Raw genomic sequence first — 23897 nt, 5'->3', positions numbered from 1 at the left:
CGGTAGTGGTTGACGGTGGTCCGGTGGCGGTCCGACGGTACTTCGGCGGCGGTCCGGTGACGGTCCGGCGGTTCTCCGGCGGTGTCCTGGCGGTGGCCTGGCGGTTCTCCGGCGGTGGTCTGGCGGTTCTCTGGCGGTCTCCGGCGGTGGCCCGGCGGTCTCTGGCGGTAGCCCGGCGGTAGTGGTTGGAGGAAATCTAAACCCTAAGGGATAGTACATTGAAAACCCTAGCGGTGATAATGGTAAAGAGGTGGTGGTCGCCGAAGAACCGCCGGAGGTGGTGGCCGGTAGTGGTGACGCCGGAGGTGGTGGCGATGGCCGGTGGTCAGAAGATGGTGGTGGTGATGAAAGATAGTGAAAGGGTAAAAATTGGTATTATACATATAATATAGAGTATATAATCAATACATAGTTAGTATAGTTAGTTATTAAATTATAGAATTTTTTTTGGTCATACAACCCAATTCCCCTAAGACTTACAGGAAGTAAACACCATGAATCGTGGGAAGATGAGATCACAATGGTCTGAAGAGCTTACGAAACTTGGGAAGGTGGGATTATAAAGGTTGATCGTTCGGCTAGTAGAGCGGTGACAATATTTCAGTAAATTCGACTTTGGAGTTTTGAAAAAGCGAAGGCTCCGTAAGTCAGAGAAGGTTAGGTTTCCAAAGCCGTCCTATTGTACACCACGTACAGCAACTAGCTAGAGTGTTTGATTTCTAATATGTTCCTTCCGGACCACTAGACTTGGGTGTTTACTGTTTAGTACTAACAATTTTTTTTTTTTGGTAAAAAGTACTAACAATTTATTTCTTAACGTCTGTGTTTTTTTTCTTTTTTTCTTTGATAGATATCACACTAAATTAACGGTTGACTTTTAGTTAGAGAATATGCACAAACAAATTATGAAAATAAAATAAAAAGACAATTTTTGGGTAGTGTACCCAAGAATATTTCTAGGTAAAATTATACAGTGACTATACATTTTGTGGAAAACTATTTTAAAGAACTAGTCAGTATAAATTAATATATATATATATATATAATATTTTAAGAAGATTCATTATTAATTTCGTTATAATTTTATATTTTAGGGAGAAGAACTCTTTGCTAATCATAATTTCATTTCCAAATTTTATGTAAGATTAATAAAAAATGAGAATGAACATTGAGAAAATCAACATGAGATTAAGGACAACGAGAATTCTGGCCAGGTCCGCCAAAGTAAAAGTACGGCTCTGACTTTTGCGTTCTCTGATACAGATTTGTAGAATAACAGTTGTTCTCATTAGCGTACTCGGATAGATACTCAGGATATTTCAACTGCAAAGAACTTTCCTTGATCCTAATGTTTGTGTGGTAACAAGCTTTGGCCCATAAGGAAGACGCCCATTGTCCACTCCCCATTGAAGTTCTTGTGTGCGGCTTCTTCCACAAGTTAGGACTATGCACTTCTCCACCCCACTGCACAGCAATTGCGCTATGTCTGAGGTAACTGAAGAGAGACCCTGGCCAATAACCTATCACGTGGTTTGCGCAAATCAACCACCAATTCCCGAATTTCTTATCCTGCAAGCACCATCGATCATTAAAACATTTTATGTTAAAGAGCATTCATGTCGCGTTTAAAACATGTCAAAAGGAAACTATAGCTTTGAGATGTTGATCTGTAACACCAATTTTTTTGGGGCAATAACCAAATCACATACAAAAAAAAATAGCACAAAATTTTTAATCTAGTTCGGGGTTTTGGGAGATGATTTTGTAGAAATTGTTACCATGAAGATGCTGGCGGTGAAGTAATATTGTTTTCGCGAGGGACTCGAAACGGGTTCTATCGTTGCACCTAAGGCAATCGTAATACTTGTTTGCACAAAACCGGTGCATAAGAGGTTGAAGCACCCTGTTTGATGATATCCATCTTTCTACAAATCCAAATAGAAAGATAAGTTATAAACTCCAGTGATGTTATAAAGTCAATCGGTATTTGTGAAATGATGTACTTACAGTCCAATAGATGAAGAGACGTGTGCGGGAGTCACCAAAAAGCCTTGGATTCACCTGAAATTGGTTTATGACGATCAATCTACTAGTTACTTCAAGAACAAGATATAGTACAATTCTATGGGTAGAAAATGTACCGCCCAACCAGCTTCTATGCTTTCAAAGTTATCTGACAGTCCACTGAGTAGCCAGATCTGAGAAGAGCTGTAATCGCTGGCCTGAACCCTCGGAGGATTCCACACATTGAGATCGGATCGAGCGCCATAATAATTGTACCCTAGGGCGATAAGGACTGCCTCCTATATCATAATCAAACAATAAGTGTTTCCAATTAACCAGCCAAAGGTTTTAATCGTTATTTTTAGAACCTAACTGCGATTAATTCAAGCCCTTTGATATTAATTGTCTTTTTTGTCAAAACTTGAAATTCTTATTTTCTAGAAATCTTTAGAGAACATAAATGTTTCGATAGAATTTAACAATTCAGAAACTAAAAACGATGCTACGTACCGATATTAACGATGGGCAGGAACTGTTTACTTTTTCAGGAGTTATATTGAAATTGCCCTTGTGCTGAAGTGCGTTGTCGAGGAAACTGTATCTACGAGGAGGTTTTTTCCCAAAACGAGACGGTGAAGAGGCTCTTCTTATGTCTTCTCCACTAACTCTGCGAACCGGTATTGTCCCAGTAGGACAGTCTCCAGATTTTGACCAAATCTGAGACATTATTTGTTCATCAGAACCGTTGTTTGGAATGGTAGTCTTCATTGCACCAAAATCCACACTTGGTTTCATCTGCATGCATAAAATGTAGTTTGTGTAACGATAGAACAATACTTATGTCCAAAGCAAATAAAGGAAATTTAACTAACAAATTAATTAGATCTATTTATCTAATAAATCTACGGAGTCTGCAAATGTTATCTATTATATTTATTTGTTAATTTTTATTATTATAACAAATAGGTGTGTGTGTAGAATTTGTTTACCTGAATCTTGTGGTTTCTTAAAGCGGGATGATCAAAGGCATGTTGTTTATAGATATCAATACAATCTATTATATCTCCATCTTCACTCTACAAAAAATGTACAATCGATAAGTGAATTCATAAGCCAAAAAAATATACACAAGATGTTATATATAAATTTGCATTTAGATTCAGGCAATTACGTACCTTGATGGTCTTCAACGCAAGCTTGTTAAGAGCCTTCAATTTCATATCGATATCTAAAGAACCTTTCCCATAGGCTTCACTGTAAAAGCCAAAGAGAATCGCAAACACTAAGAACAATCTCATTGTGGTTGAAGGAATAGATTTAGGATGTAGGCTTCGAATATTGAACTTTCATACTTATAAGAGTTTACAAAACCCAAATGATTAAAAAAATTAATATGGTAACACAAAGAATGAAAAAAAATGGGAACCTCATATCTGCAGATTTGGCAAACATTTTGGTCAACTCATATATTTTGTTTTGCTTTTAAGTTGGATTCTCCTCTGATATTTTATTTTCTTTTGACTGTCCATTTTCCCCTAAATAATTCTTTGGTAATGCTTTGTCCATCTATAAATTCTATACCTTCTTTATATAAGTTTGGTAAAATAGGTTTTCTATTAATTAATAACCTATTTTGGAATGTGTATCAATTCTAATGCCACTTTAGGGCGGAAATTTACTCTTATTCAAAAGGGGAAAATTAAATGGAAATAGATAGCCCTTAAATATGAAATTAAATATTGAGCCTTAAATAATATTTTATTTAAATTAACAACCATCAAATGGAATTTGTTAAAAGCAAATCAAAAACCACTTTTATATAATTTTTTTTTAAAAAAAATAAAGAATTCATCTAAACAAAATAACTTAAATTAAATAAAATATCTATTACCAAGAAAAATTGGAAACATTTTTATATTTCTTTTAAAGAAAAAAGGAAATAAAAAATGTTTTTTCCTAAATTATTGCCAAATTATTATTTTACACAGCTTATATTATATTATATATATATATTATGTATGCATTTAGTAAACCATTTCATTAATCTCTAATTTCGTTAAGGCTTACAAAAATTTCTTTATCAAGCCTTGAATTCAAAGAAAAGGTTAATACCAAGCCTATATATTATTATACCATTAAAAATACATAATAATGTTTTTTGTAAACCATCTCTCCACATCTCTCATTTTTATGTTTACTTATGTGACTATTATCTCACAAATAGAAAAAATTTCTATTAGTCTCTAATTTAATCTCTTTAATTATTATGTATTTTTTTTTATTTTGTTTCTTAGGCTAAGCTTAATTCCTTCAAACATAATATTTTTTAAATGTTAAATACTATATTTATTCATTTTGTGAGTTTTAGATTGATTTTTAATATTTTTGTAATATGAGAATGATATTTAACATTTTAATACTTTCTTTTTATACATGAGTGGATTTTATAAATTAATACACATTATAAACTACGTAGAACATAATTAAAACAACTAGGTTTTATATCTCTATGTTATTGGGTTATAGTAACAAATTAACTATGTTTTAACTATGCAGATCATGTAAGTATTTACATGAAATTTATTTTAAATTTATAAAACGTACTTCAAAAATGTTAATATAGATTTATTTTTAAGATTTTAATAAATATTTTCTTGAAAACTAACATGATCTATAATGATAATATACTTACTGTGGTTTTATTCAATTTAAGAAATATATTCGGGGAAATCTAAGATGGTTTTATTATATTGTATATTTTTTTAAAAAAAATATAATCCTCAAGAATTGTACTCTCTACATACCAAAATATAGAGTGTTTTAAGTAAAACCACGCAGATTAAGAAATAGCTATATTTAAAAAGTTCAACCAATCATAAACAAGACTGCATAATCTATAATAGTATTTTTGCAGCAGTTTTTGCTCAAAAATATTTTTTGGAAAGTTTTTATATTAAATGCTATTTAATGCTTATTATATTCATAGCCAAACAAATTTAGTTAACTTTCTCTACTATCTTTATAACCAAACACAATTAAAATATTTTAAATACCTATATTTATAATGTTCTATAATTAATATAGATATTTAGAAGATTTATTTCAGATTAAAAAAATTATTCTCTTATCATCTCTTTTTTACTTTAAAATTTTAATGTAGTGAATCATTATATAACACATAAAGTTAATAAAAAAGGTGTATTTTTCCTGCATATATTGTGATTTGAATTTTTTTAAACAAACATATATTACTCAATTAATATAAAAAGTGTGTGTTCAACATACATATATAGTAAATTTACTGTATATAGTAAATTCTAAAATTTTAAGAAGTTTATAATTTATAACTGACATATATAAACTTAATAAAAAGTTTAAAATTATAAATATTTAAACATATTAAATTTTCAAAATTACACAAACGAGTTATATTACATGACAAGTTATATGACATTAAATGATTGAATTGATAGTAATAAAAAATAAACTATCAGTAATATGATATTTCAATAAGAGTTAAATCCTCATTTTAATGTATAACAACACCAATATAAAATATGTCAAATCAAACTGTTTTAATTAATATTATAGTAAATAAAAATTATTGTGCGGTATAGCATGGTTTATATATTAAATCACTAAAATTAACAAAAGAGCATATTAACAAAATTAGTATTAAAATAGTACATTAGAAAAAAAATTTTAAAAAAAAATTTTACCCCGCGGTGTACCGCGGATCATAATCTAGTATAAAGTATTAAATTAATCTTAAAGCTACATAAAAACTTGAGAACATCCTATATTTTAACTGCTTGCTATACAAATCTGTATATTGAAGAAATAACAAATAATCTATGATAGTCCGCTGGTTTGAGTTCATATTTCTTGCTTGTAGGTCAGTTATTTGAAGCTCATCTTCTACATAATGTTTTGTTTCTTATTTTTGTTTTACTGATGGTAAATGATAAAATTACCCTCGTCTTATTCTTTCAGAAATCGATCTATGCTTTTTTTTAAAATGGACAACATCAGAAATCGATCTATACAAAATTAAATTATATGGCATTGCTTTACAAAAATTATTTTCTCTAAGTCAAGAAGTGATTGAACATTAGTTTGGTTAGACCAATATAGAAGAGTATTTTGTTGGTTAGAGAATAGCTAAGTTAGAGTAGTTAAGAGTTGTCAGTGTTTAAATTAAGGTGTTTAACTTGGCTTGTTAAAACTAGTCTAGTATGTAGAAGTAAGGACTAGTAGAGGTTAAAGTTATGCATATGTTTGTGTAGTAAGTAGTATGAACTATACTATAAGTTTGTATGTTTGTGGTGAAATTGTGAAATGTATCCAAATCTGTTGGTGCAGGTATTGACACCACGACCTAAACCAAAGACAAACCAAATAATCCTGAAATCTGATTAAACGGGGAATCTCGAGTAAGGCCTGTTAAATGGGCTTGTGGGAAAAAGCCCACGGACGTCATCAAGCCGACCTTCTACTTCCGAACACTGAAAAAGAAAATATTTAAGACAAAGCCGAAAAGGAAGATTAAGACCTAAATTTAAAAAAGTTTTACTTATCTTATAACCTAGATATTTCATATTACTAGAGGGGTTTGTCCCCTAGGCAAAAGATTCAAACAAAATCAATACAAAAATCATACTTCTTCAATTGTTCTTGAGAGAAATTCTACCTTGTTCTTCAAGAGATTTTAATTTACTTTCTAAAAAGCTTTGAATCGATTTATTAGGAGAGATTGTTAAGTGAATTTGTTTTCCCCCTTAAACAAATTCATTGTGTGAATCTCTGATTCTACAACATAAGAGTTCTACGTTTTTTCTCTCTACCACCAAAGCTAAGACAAACCAGAAGATCAATGAAAGTTCAACCATACATCTGAACCACTTCCTTGCAAGGCGATTTCACGGAAGCTTCCGACGAACTGGAAGACGAGTAACCTATCTACTGATTCCTCCTAAAACCAGAATTCGGTAGAAATAAACTTCGTTTCAATCAGATTTTTCTGCTGAGAGATATCGCTGTTTCCCTGCTGCATACTCTATTCGTCAAAATACATATCCCTCTGATTTCTACCAGTCAGCCTCTACAACGATTTCCCAGCCGACTTCAACGAACCAGGTTATGAATAACCTACTCACGGATTGCCCAAAGAAGGAGCTTTCCATAGAATCAGATTTTGTTTCGACTAAAGCTGTATGTTCGGAGATATTGCTTTTTCTCTACAGTAGACACAGTTTCTCGAAACACAGATCCATCTGTATCGTACCAGTCAGCTTTGGGATTAATTTACCGACAGAATACTATGTACCAGGTTACTCATAACCTATCCACAGATTGGCCTGGACGTCAGATTTCCGGAAAGCCTGTTCTGTGCAGTGTGTCTAAAACCCCTAAACACAGACCAACTGTTTTTGGAATCAGTTTCCGAGAAAACCGAATGAACTGGAGCTCGTCAACAACTCCCTACTTGTTAAGAACTTACAGTAGATATACAGCAGTCTGCTTGCTATCAGCTTGTCCACAGTCTTCCTAGCTGACAGCTCCTCGTCTAGCTAACAGCTCAACAGCTCGTCGGGAACCTGCTAAATGCATCACGACTTTGACAGCAGTTTCCTATCGATCTAGAAAGAACCTAGAATCGATCTACATATCCGTCTGAAGCCCCGAGTCTTAACATTCTAACAAGACCGACCTCGTATGAATCTGAGCTGTCTCAAGAAACTTATCACAGATTTCCCTGAACAGGTGTGATTTTTCAAAACTTTAAAGCAGATCCGGTCTGTCAAGAGAACCAATTTTGAAGTCAATTTTCTAGCATTCTAGAAAGAACCAGACGCCGTAATACATATCAATCTGAAGCCCTGAGGCTTGTGTTTCTAACAAGATTGACCTTGCCTCAATCCAAGCTGTCTGGAAAAAAGTATCACCAATTTTTCTAACCTGGAGCAATCTGTTAAAACCCTAAATGACAGATCCGACCTGTCAAAGAGAACCGACTTTTAAAGCAATTTTCTACTATTCTAGAAAGAACCAGACGCCAATCTACATATCGCCCTGAAGCTTATATTTCTAACAAGACCGACCTTGTATCGGTCAAGTATACCTATCGAAAAATGTCACCGTGTTTATGAAACAGACACATTCTGACCGAAGTCCAAAAAAGTAGATCCACCGTTATCAGATCATCAGATTTCATGGCTAATTTCCCAGCGACCCTGATGGAAACCTAGAGCCAATCTACATGTCAATAGGAAGCCCCAAGGCTTTAAATGGGCTTGTGGGCAAAAGCCAACGAACGTGGACCTCCTACTTTCGAACACATAAAACGAAAATATTTAAGACAAAGCCGAAAAGGAAAATTTAGACCTAGATTTAAGAAAGTATTACTTAACTTGTAACCTAGATATTTCATTAAAATAGGGGTTACCTAGGCAAAGGATCCAAAAAAAAATCAATACAAAAATCCTACTTCTTCAATTGTTCTTGAGAGAAAACCTACGTTTCCCTCATTCTACAAAATCCAAGAATCCAATGTAAAAAATCAGTTTCTCTCTTCTCTCGTCCAAGTCGTTTATGTCTTTTCAAAACCAAAACAAAGAGAAGAGAGAAAGAGGGAGCATTCGTCTGCTCTGTGTGCTTCTGTCTAAACATAGAAAAAAAATAGAGCACAGCTGAAAATGAGGGAGCTGACGACCTGAGTAGAGCGTGGAAAACTCTACAAAATGTCTGTGTAACCTCTACACATGCATCTGTGGCCGTATGTTAAAAGTAGCCTAAAGCATTTTCAAAACGTAAAAGGGGAAAAAAGAAAAAAGCTCATGAAGTACCAAAATAAGACTCGGACCTGAGATATTAGACAAAACAAAGGACTATTGAGCCATCAGACAAAAGAGATTATTTTCTAATTTTGGCCTTTCAATTATGTATATATTATGTGGTCTAAAGCAAGTGCTTTGCTTGCCTTATGGACGGGCCAGTCCTGTGACTAACCATACTAGACTTTAGAGTTGAATTAAGATGTGAAAATATTATACTACTTAATATAGAATGATCTTCTTGTTGCAGAAAACACAAAGATTGCAGGATAAGAAGAGGTGATTCCGAGTTTTAGTAGTATTGTTGCATAAAACACAAATCGATGCTGAGCAAGCATTGAGAGGAACTCTCTGTGCTTCCTCTGTAACTTGGATTTCTTCTTTGTTACTTCCTGAGAGCACTTCTCTTCTTCTTCCTCTTATTTAATTCAGCTTTTTCTTTTTGCACGTTCAGTGAAAGGATTCAACTCCAACACATTTAGCAAAAAAAATGTTTAAGGAGAAATATGTTATAAAATGTGATGATCACTATCTAAAGTCAACGGATTTATGAATTGCAAGACCAAACTATCTCATTGACATGCTTAGCATTTTCTCAGTTGCTTTTGCAGTATATTCGTAATTATCTAATTGGCCCAAAAATAATAGAATATTGGAAATGCCTTCAAACGACAAAATTCCTAACAAGGATGGTGATGGTAATTTATTAAAAGATCATGGAATTATGATTTGGAAAATTCTGCAGTGATCAAGCCAGGAACCAAAATTGGACAGTAGAATCTATTAGGGATACAATATCCCACATTGGAGATTGAGTAGGACCTTAAAGTGGTATATATAAGATATGGGCCTCTCTACTCATTGCCACTTGGTTTTGAGCTGAAAGCCCACAATCTAATATGGTATCAGAGCCCGGTCCGTACATACTCATCCTAATCCACAATCGGCCCGATCCAATCGTTGGCCCACCAACTCATGCCCGAACATACTGAGATTGATGACTAAAGAAGTCATCATCTTGTATATATAAGATATGAGTCTCTCCAATCATTGCCAATTGGTTTTGAGTTATAAGCCCACAATCTAACAGAATCCCCCCACATTAATTTAGAAAATTACATCCATGCTTTATATCAAGAGAGCAAATCTATGAAACTAATCGCATTAAATATGTAGTAAAACTCTGTTTTGACTTAGAAAGATTAAATCTTATCCTTAATAATCAAAATAAAGCATTACCAAAGAATCATTTAGGGAAAAAGAACAGTAAAAAAGAAACCAAAACAAACAAAAAAGTCAGAGGAGCATTCATATATGTTAACTTAATTACGTTTTTCACCAACTTAAAAGCAAAACAAAATATATGACTATTAATTTCAGGAGCATTCATATTTGGTAAGTTGAGAAATGAATTTCACAAAAAATTGACTCAATATGTTTGCAAAATCTGCAGATAATTGTCAATAACTAACTATGAGGTTTACTTTTTCTCAGTCTTTGTGTGTGAATATTCAATATCTTACCATATTAAATTTATTACATCATTTGGTGTTTTAAACTCTATAAATCTATTCCTTCAACTTAGGAAAAAGAATACAAACAAAAAAAAAAGCCACAATGAGCTTGTTCTTAATGTTTGCAATTCTCTTTGGCTTTTACAGTGAAGCGTATGGGAAAGGTTCGTTAGATATCGATATGAAATTGAAGGCTCTTAATAAGCCTGCATTGAAGACCATTAAAGTAATTGCCTGAATCTCAATGCAAATATATAACATCTTGTGTATATATATTTTTGGCGTATGAGTTCACATTTCGATTATACATTATTTGTAGAGTGAAGATGGAGATATAATAGATTGTATCGATATCTATAAACAACATGCCTTTAATCATCCCGCTTTACGAAACCACAAGATTCAGGTAAACAAATTATATACACACACCTATATATTTCCTCGAATACTTATATACAAGTTAAATTATTCACTTCGCAGGCATGCCCATCGTGTTATATTAATAGAAATTAACAAATAAATAGATAAACATTTGCAGACTTCGCAAATTAATTTGTTCGTTAAATTTTCATAAATAAAATTTTCTTTATTTTGCTTTGGACCTAAGTATGGTTGATTGTTAAACAATTACATTTATGTATGCAGATGAAACCGAGCGTGGAGTTTGGTGCAATGAAGACTACTATTCCAAACAACGGTTCTGATGGACAAATAACGTCACAGATTTGGTCCAAATCTGGAAACTGTCCTACTGGGACAATACCGGTTCGTAGAGTTAGTAGAGAAGACATAAGAAGAGCCTCTTCACCGTCTCGTTTTGGGAAAAAACCTCCTCATAGATACAGTTTTCTCGACAATGCACTTCAGCAAAAGGGCAATTTCAATATAACTGCTGAAAATATAAACCTTCCCCGCCCAAAGTTTATATCGGTACGTAGCATCGTTTTTAGTTTCCGATTTTTTAATTTATCCAAAATTTTATTTTGACGTAAAGATTTCTAGAACATTATAATTTCAAATTTTGACAAAATAAAGAAAAACTAATATCAGATGGCTTGAATTAATCGCAACTAGGTCCTAAAAATAACGATTAAATCATTTGTATGGTTAATTAGAAACACTTATTGCTTGATAAATGATATAGGAGGCAGTCCTTATCGCCCTAGGGTACAATTATCTTGGCGCTCAATCCGATATAAATGTGTGGAATCCTCCGAGGGTTCAGGCCAGCGATTACAGCTCTTCTCAGATATGGCTACTTGGTGGACTCTCAGATGCGTTTGAAAGCATAGAAGCTGGTTGGGCGGTACATTTTCTACCCCTAGAAGTGTACTATATCTTGTTCTTGAAGTAAATAGAAAAATTAACTCCATAAACCTATTTGTTTAGGTGAATCCAAGTGTTTTTGGAGACTCCCGCACACGTCTCTTCATCTATTGGACTGTAAGTACATCATTGCACAACTACCGACTGACTTTATAACATCTCCAGAGTTTATAACTAGTCTTCCTATGTGGATTTGTAGATAGATGGATATAATCAAACAGGGTGCTTCAACCTCTTATGCTCGGGTTTTGTTCAAACAACTACTATGTTTGCTTTAGGTGCAGCAATAGAACCTGTTTCGACTCCCTCGCAAACACAATATTTCTTCACTGCCAGCATGTTCTTGGTAACTCTTTTTACAAAATCATCTCCCGAAACCTCACGCAAGATTAAAATTTTGTACTACTTTTTTTTGTATGTGATTTGGTTAATGCCCCAATAATTGGTGTTACGACAAATCAAAAGTCCGAAGCTATAGTTTCCTATTGATATGTTTTAAACCTGACATGTATGCTCTTTATCCTAAAATATTTTAATGATCGACGGTGCTTGCAGGATACAAACAACGGAAATTGGTGGTTGATTTGTGCAAACAACGTGATAGGTTATTGGCCCGGGTCACTCTTTAGTTACCTCAAACATAGCGCAACCGCTGTGCAGTGGGGTGGAGAAGTCCATAGTCCTAACGTGCGGAAGAATCCGCACACAATAACTTCAATGGGGAGTGGACAATGGGCATCTTCCTTGTGGGCCGAAGCTAGTTGCCACACAAACATCAGGATCAAGGACTATTCTTTGCAGATAAAATACCCCGAGTATCTATCCGAGTATGCTGATGAGTACAACTGTTATTCTACAAATCTGAATCGGAGAACGTATAAGTCAGAGCCCTACTTTTACTTTGGAGGACCTGGCCAGAATCCTCGTTGTCCTTAATCTCATCTTGATTTTCTCAGTGGTCATTCTCGTTTTTATTAATCTTACATATAAGTTGGAAATGAAATTATGATTAGAAAAGAGTTCTTCTATCTAAAATATATAGATATAAGGAACTTAATAATGAATCTTCATAAAATATTACAAAAACAAGATTTATTCTTTAAATAGTTTTTCACAAAATGATATATAGTCATTGTATACTTTTCATAATATTGAGTTCGGAAGAGTAAGAAACTGAACTAAGCCAAAAAAATACAACAATAGTCATTTTTTATGATCCATATCTCGAGAAAATATCTACTGCTTTCTAGGAAGAAGATTCTGGATGAGGAATTGAAGAGTGAGTGTTGGACCAGTCTGAATTGATGTGACTACCAATGAGAATAGAACAGAACGTGACCCAGACAGTATAAGGATATGGACACACCCAAAAAAAAAAACTCTATGATTTCCGTTAGGCTCAGTACAAGTTGGCAAATGCCCCATTGTCCAATTTAATCAATAGACAAAATGACTAGACCAAGATAACGCAATATCGTATTTTGTACTAGAGGTTATTCCGTGCTACGCACGGATTTATTTTTACTTTTATTTTACAATCAAGAACCGCATATATTAAGTTATTGAAAAAGACTATTTTTTTCTTCAAAAAAGAGTAACCCACAAGTTTAAGTGAGAAAAATAGAAATCTCCTGTTCTTGTAAATTTCACTTATATTATCCTCAAGAGATATGTCTAATACTAATTTCAACAAATCGAATTCTAAAAACCTAAAATCATTTAATTTTGATGAAAAGATCAGCTAATTGTCCATATTTGACATCATCATCACAATGAGATTTGAATAATGCATAGCATAAATATTAATTTATCCATACCCAACCCCAACCGACACTCCATTACTAAAAACAAACCTTGATGTATAATTTAATTTATTAGTCTTGTTTAATTTATTAAATAACAAAATGTATAAAAGATTAAAATATCTCTCTGTTTTATAATTAGAATGTGTTGTTTTGGGATGCTACCAATTTGTAATACATATATGGTGAAATTTGAAATTTGTACTGTCTTCTTTTGATGTGGCTTGTATTTGTTTTTGCTTTGCAGATGAAACGATAAGTGATTTTATTCCCTTTTTCTGCTAGTTTCTCCCAACATCAGAAGTTTTTTTACTTTTGTTGTTGTATTTCCTGTCAACAGTAGACCAGTAATGTTAAAACCCCAATCAATGCCTTTATCCCTTCCAAATCTTGGAGAGACTTCAACCTTAGTTTTAAGCTTTGGTTTACATCATCAGTAATTATCTGTTAAAATAACAAAGGGAAAAATGTAAAATTGAAAATGTTAAAATTCAAGCGTAAATGGTTTATGATTCCTTGTTGGAATTTTTTCCACATGTGTGTCTCACGTTCTAAGGGTAAGTGGTGTTGATCGTCTTTGATAGATGTGACTGACTGACAGTGAAACTCTGGTACATAGAGCCGTGAAATTGTATGTAGACTCTTTGATATTGGAATATAATGTCTTCCCTATTAAGTCTTTGATGAGCTAAGCCACCTCGTCGTCCAATTCATCTAAGTTGGCCTAAGAATAAAAAAGTGACTTGGGTTGGCAATTTTAGTTTGGATAGTACCTTGAAATAGTTAGTACACAAAATAAAATAAAAAAACATATGAAACAACAGATTGCCACACTCCGGACTCATTGAAAACAACACACCGGAGTATTCCCACGGCTTCAGATGGAGAGAAAGTGTGACGTGTCAAGGTCAAACCAGAGTTTTTCATTTTCAAATTACAGTTAGTGCATGAAATGTAGTGCCACCTATTGCGCAATACACAACATCAACCACTTTTGCTTTACACCAAAAACAAATGTTCCTTAAAAATATTACAAATATTTTAGCTTACATGCTACGCACGACGATGAAATAAAATATTTAATATAAATATTAGTAATTAAAATATTTATATACAAACTGTAACTTATAAAATATTAAATACAAATTAAATTTTATTTTAGTTTTGTCTTTAATACAAATATATGATTATTAAATACAATGTAATTTTTAAAATATATTAGAACATAAATTAATTAGTCTATCATAAATTAATTTGGTTTCAATTTTTACTTTGAAAGTATGAAAACATTTTTTTTATAATTGGTTTGATCAGTAGTTTTTATTTTTTGGTAATATGGCATATGATTTCATTAGGAAATATATTACATGTTGAAACAAAAAGTTGGAAGAAATATATTTTGTCACAATGTTTTAAAAAAATTAAAGTCCCACCATATAAGATACAAATAAAATGAAGTATTAAAAAATATTTAATTTAAGATTAGTGAGAAAGACATGTGTCGCAAATATAGTGAACCCATGCAGTTAGACAATATTTAATATTTTCCGCTAGACGATGTTTTAAGTAATAGTAGTAAAAATAAAATATAAATTGGTCATATTACCTGGCCTCCATCCTTGTTGTTTGACGTAAGTCTCTATTTGTTCAATCATGTACAAATCTTTTGGGTCTTAATAAATTTTGCCAACTAAAATTGACGGGACATTACTTGCCTTGAAATAGTTACTGGGGAAAATATTAAAGACTATAAGATTGTTGTTTTTAGATTATTGTACGAATATTGGGAAAAACTGATGTGAAAAGTATAACAAAAACTGATTTAATTGGAAGCAATATATATTATATGTTGGAGAATGGGGAAAAAACAAATACAAAATTAACCAGATGTATATGAAATATAATATCTTTTGCAGAATTGTTGGAGTTAAAAAAACATTGGGTTGACGATGTTGCATTCAAATATAATGTGTGTGCCAGTGTAAGAAGTTTGGCATGTGTTTCAATGGTAATTTTTTCTCAAAGAGAGACACTGCTTTCCCAGAATCAACATATCTTCAAACTTAGATAGGCGAGTTGCATGTCTGAAAGCAAGTAAAAAATTAGTTAGAGAGGAGGTTTTTAATATACAGTAGGTGAGATAGGTGTGGTGTGGATTAGGTAGTTGATTTACATTTTCGTCTAGAAGGAGACATTTAAAGCTGAGTTTGTTTCTTATAAAGTATGGAGCTTCCCAAAAACAATCCTATTTTTACGGTGGTCATCGTTAGAGAGTAACTCTAGAGTAGAGTAGAGAACAAATTTTTTAGGTTGTAACATTTTTAAAAGCACAGTTAGTGTGTGGGATGAGATTGTTGATTCCTAGTAGATTGAGGGAGAGAGATTATAATAATAAAAAAGTAATCAGAAACTGAATTCTATTAGATTATAATTTTATGGAAAACAGATTACTAATATTTAATTAGAAATAAATAAGAAAGCAATTATCAAATGACTTAATTTACTTTGATGGCAAGACGTTATGTTTTCAAAAGCAGAATGCAAAACTAAAACTAAATTCGAGCTTCAATTTAAATACCATATGGGAGGAAGAGAAACATAGGGGCTACATGTTCAGATCCCATTTGTTTGTTTTTTAAGGCAAATTTTTAATTACCAAGGGATTAAATTGACAATTGTGGCCTTATTTAATTAGCAATGGACAAATGTCAACTATATAAAACGCCAGATGTTATCGCCTCAAACAAAGTTTAGAAGAAACATTCTCTTATTATATAAGATATCAGAAGTTCATAGTCAAGTCTCGTCATGCTTTTGGTAGTAAGCAGCAAACATGAGTATCGCATGGAAGTCGGTTCCCTAGGGGTACCAAGATTCGACTCTGCAGCTTTAAGGCTATCAATTGAAGACTATCTTTTGTAGTTAATCTGAGTTTCATAGCATAAAATAATGAACTAAATGTAAATCAAATATGAAAATACTTTTTAATTTGTATATATAAATTTAAGTCCAAGAATAAGAGAATAGTATATTATAACTCTGGACACAACTCTGAATTAGACATTCTTTGGTGATGGTAACTTACTCAAAGACCATGGTATCATTTTTAGCCAGCTTTTGACAATTTTTTTGGTGACGAAGGAAGATAAAAGGAAAGACGGCGAATCTTGTGTTTTTTTTTCTTTGATAAAGTCTTGTGTTGAATTGGGAAACGAAATGAATATTATATCGTGATTGGTCAATCAAAAAAAACATCAATTCAAAGAAAAATTAGCCAAAAGGATTAAATATGAGTAAACCGTTAAAAAAGATAGCCAAAGCATTAATTTGGGTGCAACAAAAATAAAAAGTCAAAACAAAATAGAGTAGCTAAGTAATTACACGAGCATTCATAATATCATATTTGGTAAGTTGAGCTGAGTTTCACAAAAGAGTTGACCAAATATTTTAATAAGTAGATATGAGGTTTCCGTTTTTTCAACTTTGTGTGTGGATACTTATAATAATAATATTAATTAAAAAAATAAACCATTTCCTTTTGTGAACTCTATAAGTATGAAGGTTCAAGATTTTTTTTTTTTGTTAAAGATGAAGGTTCAAGATTGAAAGTCTACATCCTTCAATCTAGGAATAAACAAGAGAAAGACCAAGATGAGATTGTTCTTAATGTTTGTGATTCTTTTTGGCTTTTACAGTGAAGCCTATGGGAAAGGTTCTTTAGATATCGACATGAAATTGAAGGCTCTTAATAAGCCTGCGTTGAAGACCATCAAGGTACGTACTGAACCTGAATGCAAATATATAACATCTTGTGTATATTTTTTTCGTTTATGATCGAGTTCCCAAAATTGATCATATATTGTAGAGTGAAGATGGAGATATAATAGATTGTATTGATATCTATAAACAACATGCCTTTGATCATCCCGCTTTAAGGAACCATAAGATTCAGGTAAACAAATTCTACACCCACCTATTTGGTTTTTATGCTCAAATTACGTGTAAGTTGTTCCTTTATACAGAGGCATGCATGAAAAGAAGACTAAAATTCTAAACAACGGTTCTTCAGAACAAATACAAATAACGTCTCAGGTTTGGTCAAAATCTGGAACCTGTCCCATTGGGACAATACCGGTTCGTAGGGTTAGTAGAGAAGACATAAGCAGAGTCTCTTCACCGTCTCATTTTGGGAGAAAACCTCCTCATAGATATAGTTATCTCGACAACGCACTTCAGCACAAGGGTAATTTCAATATAACAGCTGAGAAAACAAACCAAGTCGGCACATACTTTCGATCGGTATGTACAATGTATTAAGGTGTTAAATGAAGAAAGTTAAGTAATTTTATTTTGCTAATCGTTTTTTCCATTTCTGATTTTTTTTTTAACTTAGGGGGGTTTTGGTTATATGGTACAACTTATACCATAAATTTTCGTATAATTTTCAAAACTATATTTCCAAATTTTGGCAATAAAATAAATTGAATGAGCACTTTTTTTTGTTAAAAAATGAATTAATCAGTGAAGTTATGATATCTAGTTACCAAAACTAAACCAGATTAAAAAGCCTTTTTTGATCAAAAACTAATAAAATCTCCATCTGGTTAACTAAAAACACCTTAATTCTTTGTTGATGATACAGGAGGCATTTATTGTCGCCATAGGGTCCGATTTTGTTGGAGCTCAATCTGATATAAATGTTTGGAACCCTCCAAGGGTTCAGGCTAGCGACTACAGCTCTGCTCAGATATGGCTGGTTGGTGGTGTCTCAGATATTTTTGAGAGCCTAGAAGCTGGTTGGATGGTACGTTCTGTTACTTTGCTTTAAAACTAAACCGTTAACTAATTGACAATAAACCTATTCAGGTGAATCCAGCTGTTTTTGGAGACTACCGCACACGTCTCTTCATCTCATGGACTGTGAGTAACACCTATAAAAATATTTACCAACTTTGAAACATTTTTAAATCCCTTATGTGAGTTTATAACTACTCTTTGATCTATTTGGATTTGCAGAAAGATGGATACAAAAGCACAGGGTGCATCAACCTCTTATGCGCGGGTTTTGTGCAAACAACTAAAAGTTTTGCCCTTGGTGCAGCCATTGAACCTGTTTCGAGTTCCTCGCACGAGCAATATTTCATCACCGTTAGCGTGTTCCTGGTAACATTTTCTAGTTTTTAAAAGTCCCTCACATGATTAAAACATATTGACACACTTTTCGTAAATTTGTCTTGGTGAATGCCCCAATAATGTTTCACCGTCGACGGTATTAATTTGCAGGATCCAAAGAGTGGGAATTGGTGGTTGACTTGCGGAAACAACGTAATGGGTTATTGGCCGGGTACACTGTTTAACAGCCTCAAATACAGAGCACCTGCTGTGCAGTGGGGTGGAGAAGTCCATAGCCCTAACATAGGGAAGAAGCCACACACAGAAACTTCAATGGGGAGCGGACAATGGGCAAATTACCTTTATGGCGAAGCTTGTTACCACACCAACCTTAGAATCAAGGACAATTCCTTGCAGATCAAGTACCCAAAATATCTATCCGAATACGTTGATGAGAAAAATTGTTACTCTACAAAGCTCTACCGGAAAACATATAAAGAAGAACCCCACTTGTACTTTGGGGGACCTGGCAGGAACCGTCATTGTCCTTAATCTCATGCTGATTTCGTCAATGTTCATTCTCTCTCTTGATAGTATCACCTTTAAGTTGGAATTACATATGTCCATGACAAAAAGTCACAAACTAATAAAATACAAATGAAAATGAAAGTTAATAAAACAATTATTTAAAAATAAAATAAGAAAGAATCACAATTGCATCAAGTCCCACTGGGCGCTGTTGGAGAGTTTGCAACAAATTAAATCAGTATGATTTCAGACTAATTTGTCTACTATTTACATTTTACATTAGCTTCTTCGACGAAATGATTTCCGATGTGAGATATATTTCTAACAAAAATACATTACGAAAAATAAAATATGATAAAATAATATTTCCTTTGTATGCTTTAAAAGACATAAGAAATGTTGTTGGCGATCAAGAAAACTGGAAACCCAATGCATAAGTTTTTAATTTTAATGTGTAAACAAATAATCAGTTTCCCCAAGAGGAAGGTTCAAACATAAGTTCATGACTTTTTGGACCATCTTTGCTAGTAAATCTGAGTTTCATTCATAACTGAAGTCTGAAGAACCACTGAACACTATAGCGTCTAATATGCAGATTCTTATTAATTTGTATACTAGATATGGGCTATACTTTTATTTAGAAATACTAAATTTAATTTATTTATTATGTTAACCCTATATTCTATAAGGCTCTGCATTATTCCATCAAGTATAATGTAAATTTTTTTGCTTTCTTCTTGAATAACTCCCTATACTTAATAGCGAGAAAAAGAAGACTCAGTTGATTCAGAGCAGAAGCACGATTCTTATGCTGCGAACGATCCTCGACGGCCTGAGCTACGATTCCGATGGGGAGATGTTTAAGACGCACAACGGAGTCATGCTTGTTCTTGTGTGTCCTCCAAGTCCTGAAATACTGAATGTCTTTAACGGAGGATCGAGGTAACCGGTTACTGAATCCATCAGATGGAGTAGTAACCTATATATATCTAATAACCTGCAATTGTAAAAGTTGAGTTGATAATATCAAATAAAGTTCTTCTCGCTAATATACTACAACATAGGTGCACACACATAAGTAGAGATGAATATGAGAGAAAGGACCCGCTTATTGAAAATGGAAACAATCACACAAGCACCATTATCAAAACATTTATGTAGCATATCTTATCAACTTATTTTAAAAAACCTGGCCTAATATATTTAAAGATCAAGCTAATCAAGGTTTTATACCTAATCACATACTTGCCATGGCAATAGATAAGAGGCCTTGCTAACGATGCAACATATTGGCACAGTTAATATATACTGATATCATTTTTTCTACAACAAACTAATATGAGAGGTCAAAAAGTAGAAAGAAGAATTCACTGTTGCAAGTCGGAATCTCTCGCTGAAGTATATGCAATCCGGGATAAAAGAAGCTCCTGTTGCAAACCGAGGCAGCATATATAGAGGAAACACAAATTGTTAGCAAATCACAGAACAAAACTGAAACGAAATTAACCAAAAGTGATTGATGAGCTGTTTGGATTGAGTATGAAATGAAACTAAATTTTGAAACTAAAAAACAAAACGCCTACACCTAATAATCGTAAACATTTCAGAACAAAACTTTAACTTACCAGGGTAATGCCGTATGTTGTCAATACACAGAGTCTGCTCCCGTCGGCTCTACCAAGAGCATTGGGATTATCCCTTTACTGGTAAACATAACGGAAGACCGCATCTCTACTTTCTATCCTAAAAAGAGCAACACATACCAACAACACCAATCCAAAGACAATTGTTAGTTCATTGCAAAACGTTGCAATGAACATGGAAAAATGTTTGGAGAGTATCACATACTTCGCAAGAGTCTCTGGTTTTTTGCACGAAGTTAATCAAAATTATTCTCTTCTTGCCTAATTCCTAGGGACGACAGTGACACCAATTAAACCCAAGACGTACATTGCAAAGTTACCTCAATATAAATTCTACTAAGAAATAGAGAGTTACCTTCTTTGTCTTGTTCATGGAACCATAAAAATTTGTTGAAATCATCACTCTTCTTCTTCCTCTTCTTATCTCTCTTTTTATTTTTCCCCTTGCCATCACTTGTCTCAAGAACTGGTCGATTCTTTCCAGCTTCGTTCGTGTCTGAATCCCTCATTTTCTCTTCTGATTCTGAATCGCATATCTCGTCTTCCCATTTCTCCCCCAATTCATCGACTAAACCAATTCTCTCTTTGAAGATATATCCAGTTCTCTCCTTAATCTTTTCTCTAAATACCTTTGATGACCTTCTCCTATAATATTTTTTTGCGACAATGATACGCTCTCATGATGAGGGAAGTATATCTCGAGAAAGGAAGCACAAAGAAAAACAAAATCTCTGCAAATGGTTTCGACAACGATGACGGCAGAAGAAGATAATTTTTTCATTAGGTTTACACGACCCATAAAAGGTCCGCGTATTTTCTTTGACCCGATCCGATTTTTTCCTAATGGCAGTCTTGTAAATAGGTGGCAAGTTCATGATTTATTTGCTAAATGTACTTGGAAAATGTATATATACTAAGATTTAACACCATGGAATAATTTTTTATAACTTTTATATATATTTATTTTGGAAAGATAAAAGTACTAATTAAACTCAAATTTGCCACAATAATAGTTCACGCCTAAGACATTGTAAATATATTTATATTTAAGATATGGAAACAACTACAAAAATATTAATATATACTTTAGGCTGATATTATTTTTGTTTCTTAAATAAAACAATAAAATATTTCTTAATTATAAAATAAAATAGCAATTAAGTCAAGATAATGTATGGGAATAAACTTTACTGATTTTGGTCGATTTACCATATGTCACTTATTTATTTTTGTATACTTTTTGTAAGATTAAGATTATAAATTAAAATTTACATAAGCAAAACTAAAAAGGTTAAACACAAAATGTTACCAGGCGATCACATTTAGACAAAAGTATTAGGATTCAATGTCACATTTAAAGCTTCACGTCAGTGGTTACCTTAGGATTCAATTAGACAAAAGTATTAGGATTCAATAATTAAAATCGCACAATTTATTATAAATTTCTTAATTATAAATTACCTTGGAATTTGTTAGTAAAATTAGACAAATGTACAGAAAATAAGATTATTTTAAAAGAAAAATCGATACAATATTTAAATTTATCTCTTCTTTGTCTCTTTTCCTTTTTCTCCACTTACCTACAAAGAAAACATGAAACCAATTTAGAGTACAATCATGCAAGGGACTTGTGTTAAAAAAAAGAAACATATGTGTTCAAATACTTTTAGTTCCCCAAAATCTAAATCAACGTACCTTAAAAAAAATTGTTTGTTTGATATTAACCTTCGTCTCACGTACCTTTCTTCACCTGTTGTAAAATAGGAAAAAGAATATGTTAATAATTAGTTGAGTGTAAAAAGTAGCAATGACCTATATTGCAGAAACAAAATAATATAGAGTAAAAAGATTTGTCCATTGAAGGCATGAGGATTGTTTGAAAGGTAAAGTTTCTTATGAGTTTGTGCATTTTTGGTCTTAAGGTTATTTATATAGTAACATGGAATTAGGTTTGATAGTTGTAAAAATTGGCGAGCAAGCTTTATATTTTGGAAAGTACAATTATGATTTAGAATATAGATAAGGAATATACTCCTAAATTGCCGTATGTATGTATTACTATACGCCTTATTTCATGCTTAACTGAATATTGTAAAATCAATACCAAATAACCAAAATCTCAACATGATCATATTTTTTTTTGGAAAACATCTCGACATCATTATAAATGCGATGTTATAGACATATTATTTTAGGAATCTATTTTGATTTGCCATATTTTAATAATGGTTATTTTATGTAATTTTTTAAAGATTATTTTTTGTAAATAAGTTAAATCTAAATGGTAGAACCCAAAATGTACTTCAAAAATGTATATATAGATAGATAATACATTTTGAACCAACATTATGCCTAGGTTTATTTGATATATTTAGATGAAATTATATACAACTAATGATAAGAAATATTATCTTATTTAAATTTTAATTACTATCAAAACAATAATTTTATTTCAAATACACAATTTAAAAAAAAAATCAGTTGTGTTTAATAATCAAATCTGATCAAACCAATCATGAACCAATTTTGCTTTATCATATTCAATTGAACCCCACCACTTATGTCTTCGTGTTTTTTTTTATTTATTATTCATATTCTTTCTCGTCATCTTCATTGTCAATTTTACATGGTAGTTGTCATCGTTACTTTCACAATCCGCGTCTTCGTTAATTATACTCTTATTCTACCTCTTTCTCGTCTCCTTCTTCATTTTATTCCAATGAATAATCATTCAAAACCTTTTTGTTTTAAAGTACCACACAACTTACTTTTTGTTTGAATGTACACACAACATATTCTCAGCAAACTTGTAACATTCGCGAACCGGTGAAACAAGAATATTGTGTGTGGTGAATGATGATGAATGTATGCAATGGTGAGATATGAATGGAATGATGGATGGGTGTTTCAATTCCCCTTATGCTGTTGCAGTATAAGAGGTATCAATCCTAAATGAGTGTTTGTGAACAGTTAAGATGTGCATATGAATCTAAGTTAAGACAAATGTAAAGATTGCTTGTCACTAACAATCCTAAGATGGAAATGTAAAATGCAGAAAATAAACTACAAGAACCAAGAACTAAATGCAAATGAAACTGAATGATTGTAACAGTAATGAAGCAAGAACAGAAATAG

The 23897-nt window shown here is 32.6% G+C and overlaps 3 protein-coding genes and 1 long non-coding RNA gene across 6 annotated transcripts; 2 read left to right on the top strand and 2 right to left on the bottom strand.

Annotated features, from left to right (window-relative positions):
- On the bottom strand, nucleotides 1189–3416 carry LOC104771075. Its single transcript, XM_010495551.2, has 7 exons — nucleotides 3180–3416; nucleotides 2994–3080; nucleotides 2515–2799; nucleotides 2142–2303; nucleotides 2008–2061; nucleotides 1779–1925; nucleotides 1189–1569 (listed from the first exon to the last, which is right to left on the bottom strand). The coding sequence occupies exons 1-7, from the start codon at nucleotides 3300–3302 to the stop codon at nucleotides 1189–1191; spliced, it is 1239 nt and encodes a 412-aa protein (XP_010493853.1). The 5' UTR covers nucleotides 3303–3416.
- LOC104771074 lies at nucleotides 10451–12666 on the top strand. 2 transcript variants are annotated; one of them, XM_019242029.1, is made up of 7 exons: nucleotides 10451–10577; nucleotides 10671–10757; nucleotides 10997–11116; nucleotides 11496–11657; nucleotides 11741–11794; nucleotides 11877–12023; nucleotides 12233–12666. In XM_019242029.1, exons 1-7 carry the CDS (start codon nucleotides 10455–10457, stop codon nucleotides 12611–12613), a joined length of 1074 nt encoding a protein of 357 aa, XP_019097574.1. In that variant the 5' UTR covers nucleotides 10451–10454; the 3' UTR covers nucleotides 12614–12666. The 2 variants fall into 2 exon arrangements, with proteins under 2 accessions (XP_019097574.1, XP_010493852.1); XM_010495550.1 differs by having other exon boundaries at nucleotides 10997–11281.
- On the top strand, nucleotides 17082–19211 carry LOC104771072. The gene is made up of 7 exons (XM_010495549.1): nucleotides 17082–17253; nucleotides 17345–17459; nucleotides 17504–17778; nucleotides 18122–18283; nucleotides 18346–18399; nucleotides 18496–18642; nucleotides 18763–19211. Exons 1-7 carry the CDS (start codon nucleotides 17131–17133, stop codon nucleotides 19141–19143), a joined length of 1257 nt encoding a protein of 418 aa, XP_010493851.1. The 5' UTR covers nucleotides 17082–17130; the 3' UTR covers nucleotides 19144–19211.
- LOC104771071 lies at nucleotides 19698–21541 on the bottom strand. Of its 2 annotated transcripts, XR_764711.2 has the most exons (5): nucleotides 21118–21541; nucleotides 20968–21030; nucleotides 20745–20862; nucleotides 20353–20546; nucleotides 19698–20116 (listed from the first exon to the last, which is right to left on the bottom strand). It is a non-coding gene; the product is annotated as an uncharacterized LOC104771071 (long non-coding RNA). The 2 variants fall into 2 exon arrangements; XR_764710.2 differs by having other exon boundaries at nucleotides 19698–20546.

The sequence above is a fragment of the Camelina sativa genome, chromosome 20, assembly GCF_000633955.1.
Source record: "Camelina sativa cultivar DH55 chromosome 20, Cs, whole genome shotgun sequence".
Classification (NCBI taxonomy): Eukaryota; Viridiplantae; Streptophyta; class Magnoliopsida; order Brassicales; family Brassicaceae; genus Camelina; species Camelina sativa.
This window is presented reverse-complemented; position numbering and strand designations above follow the sequence as displayed.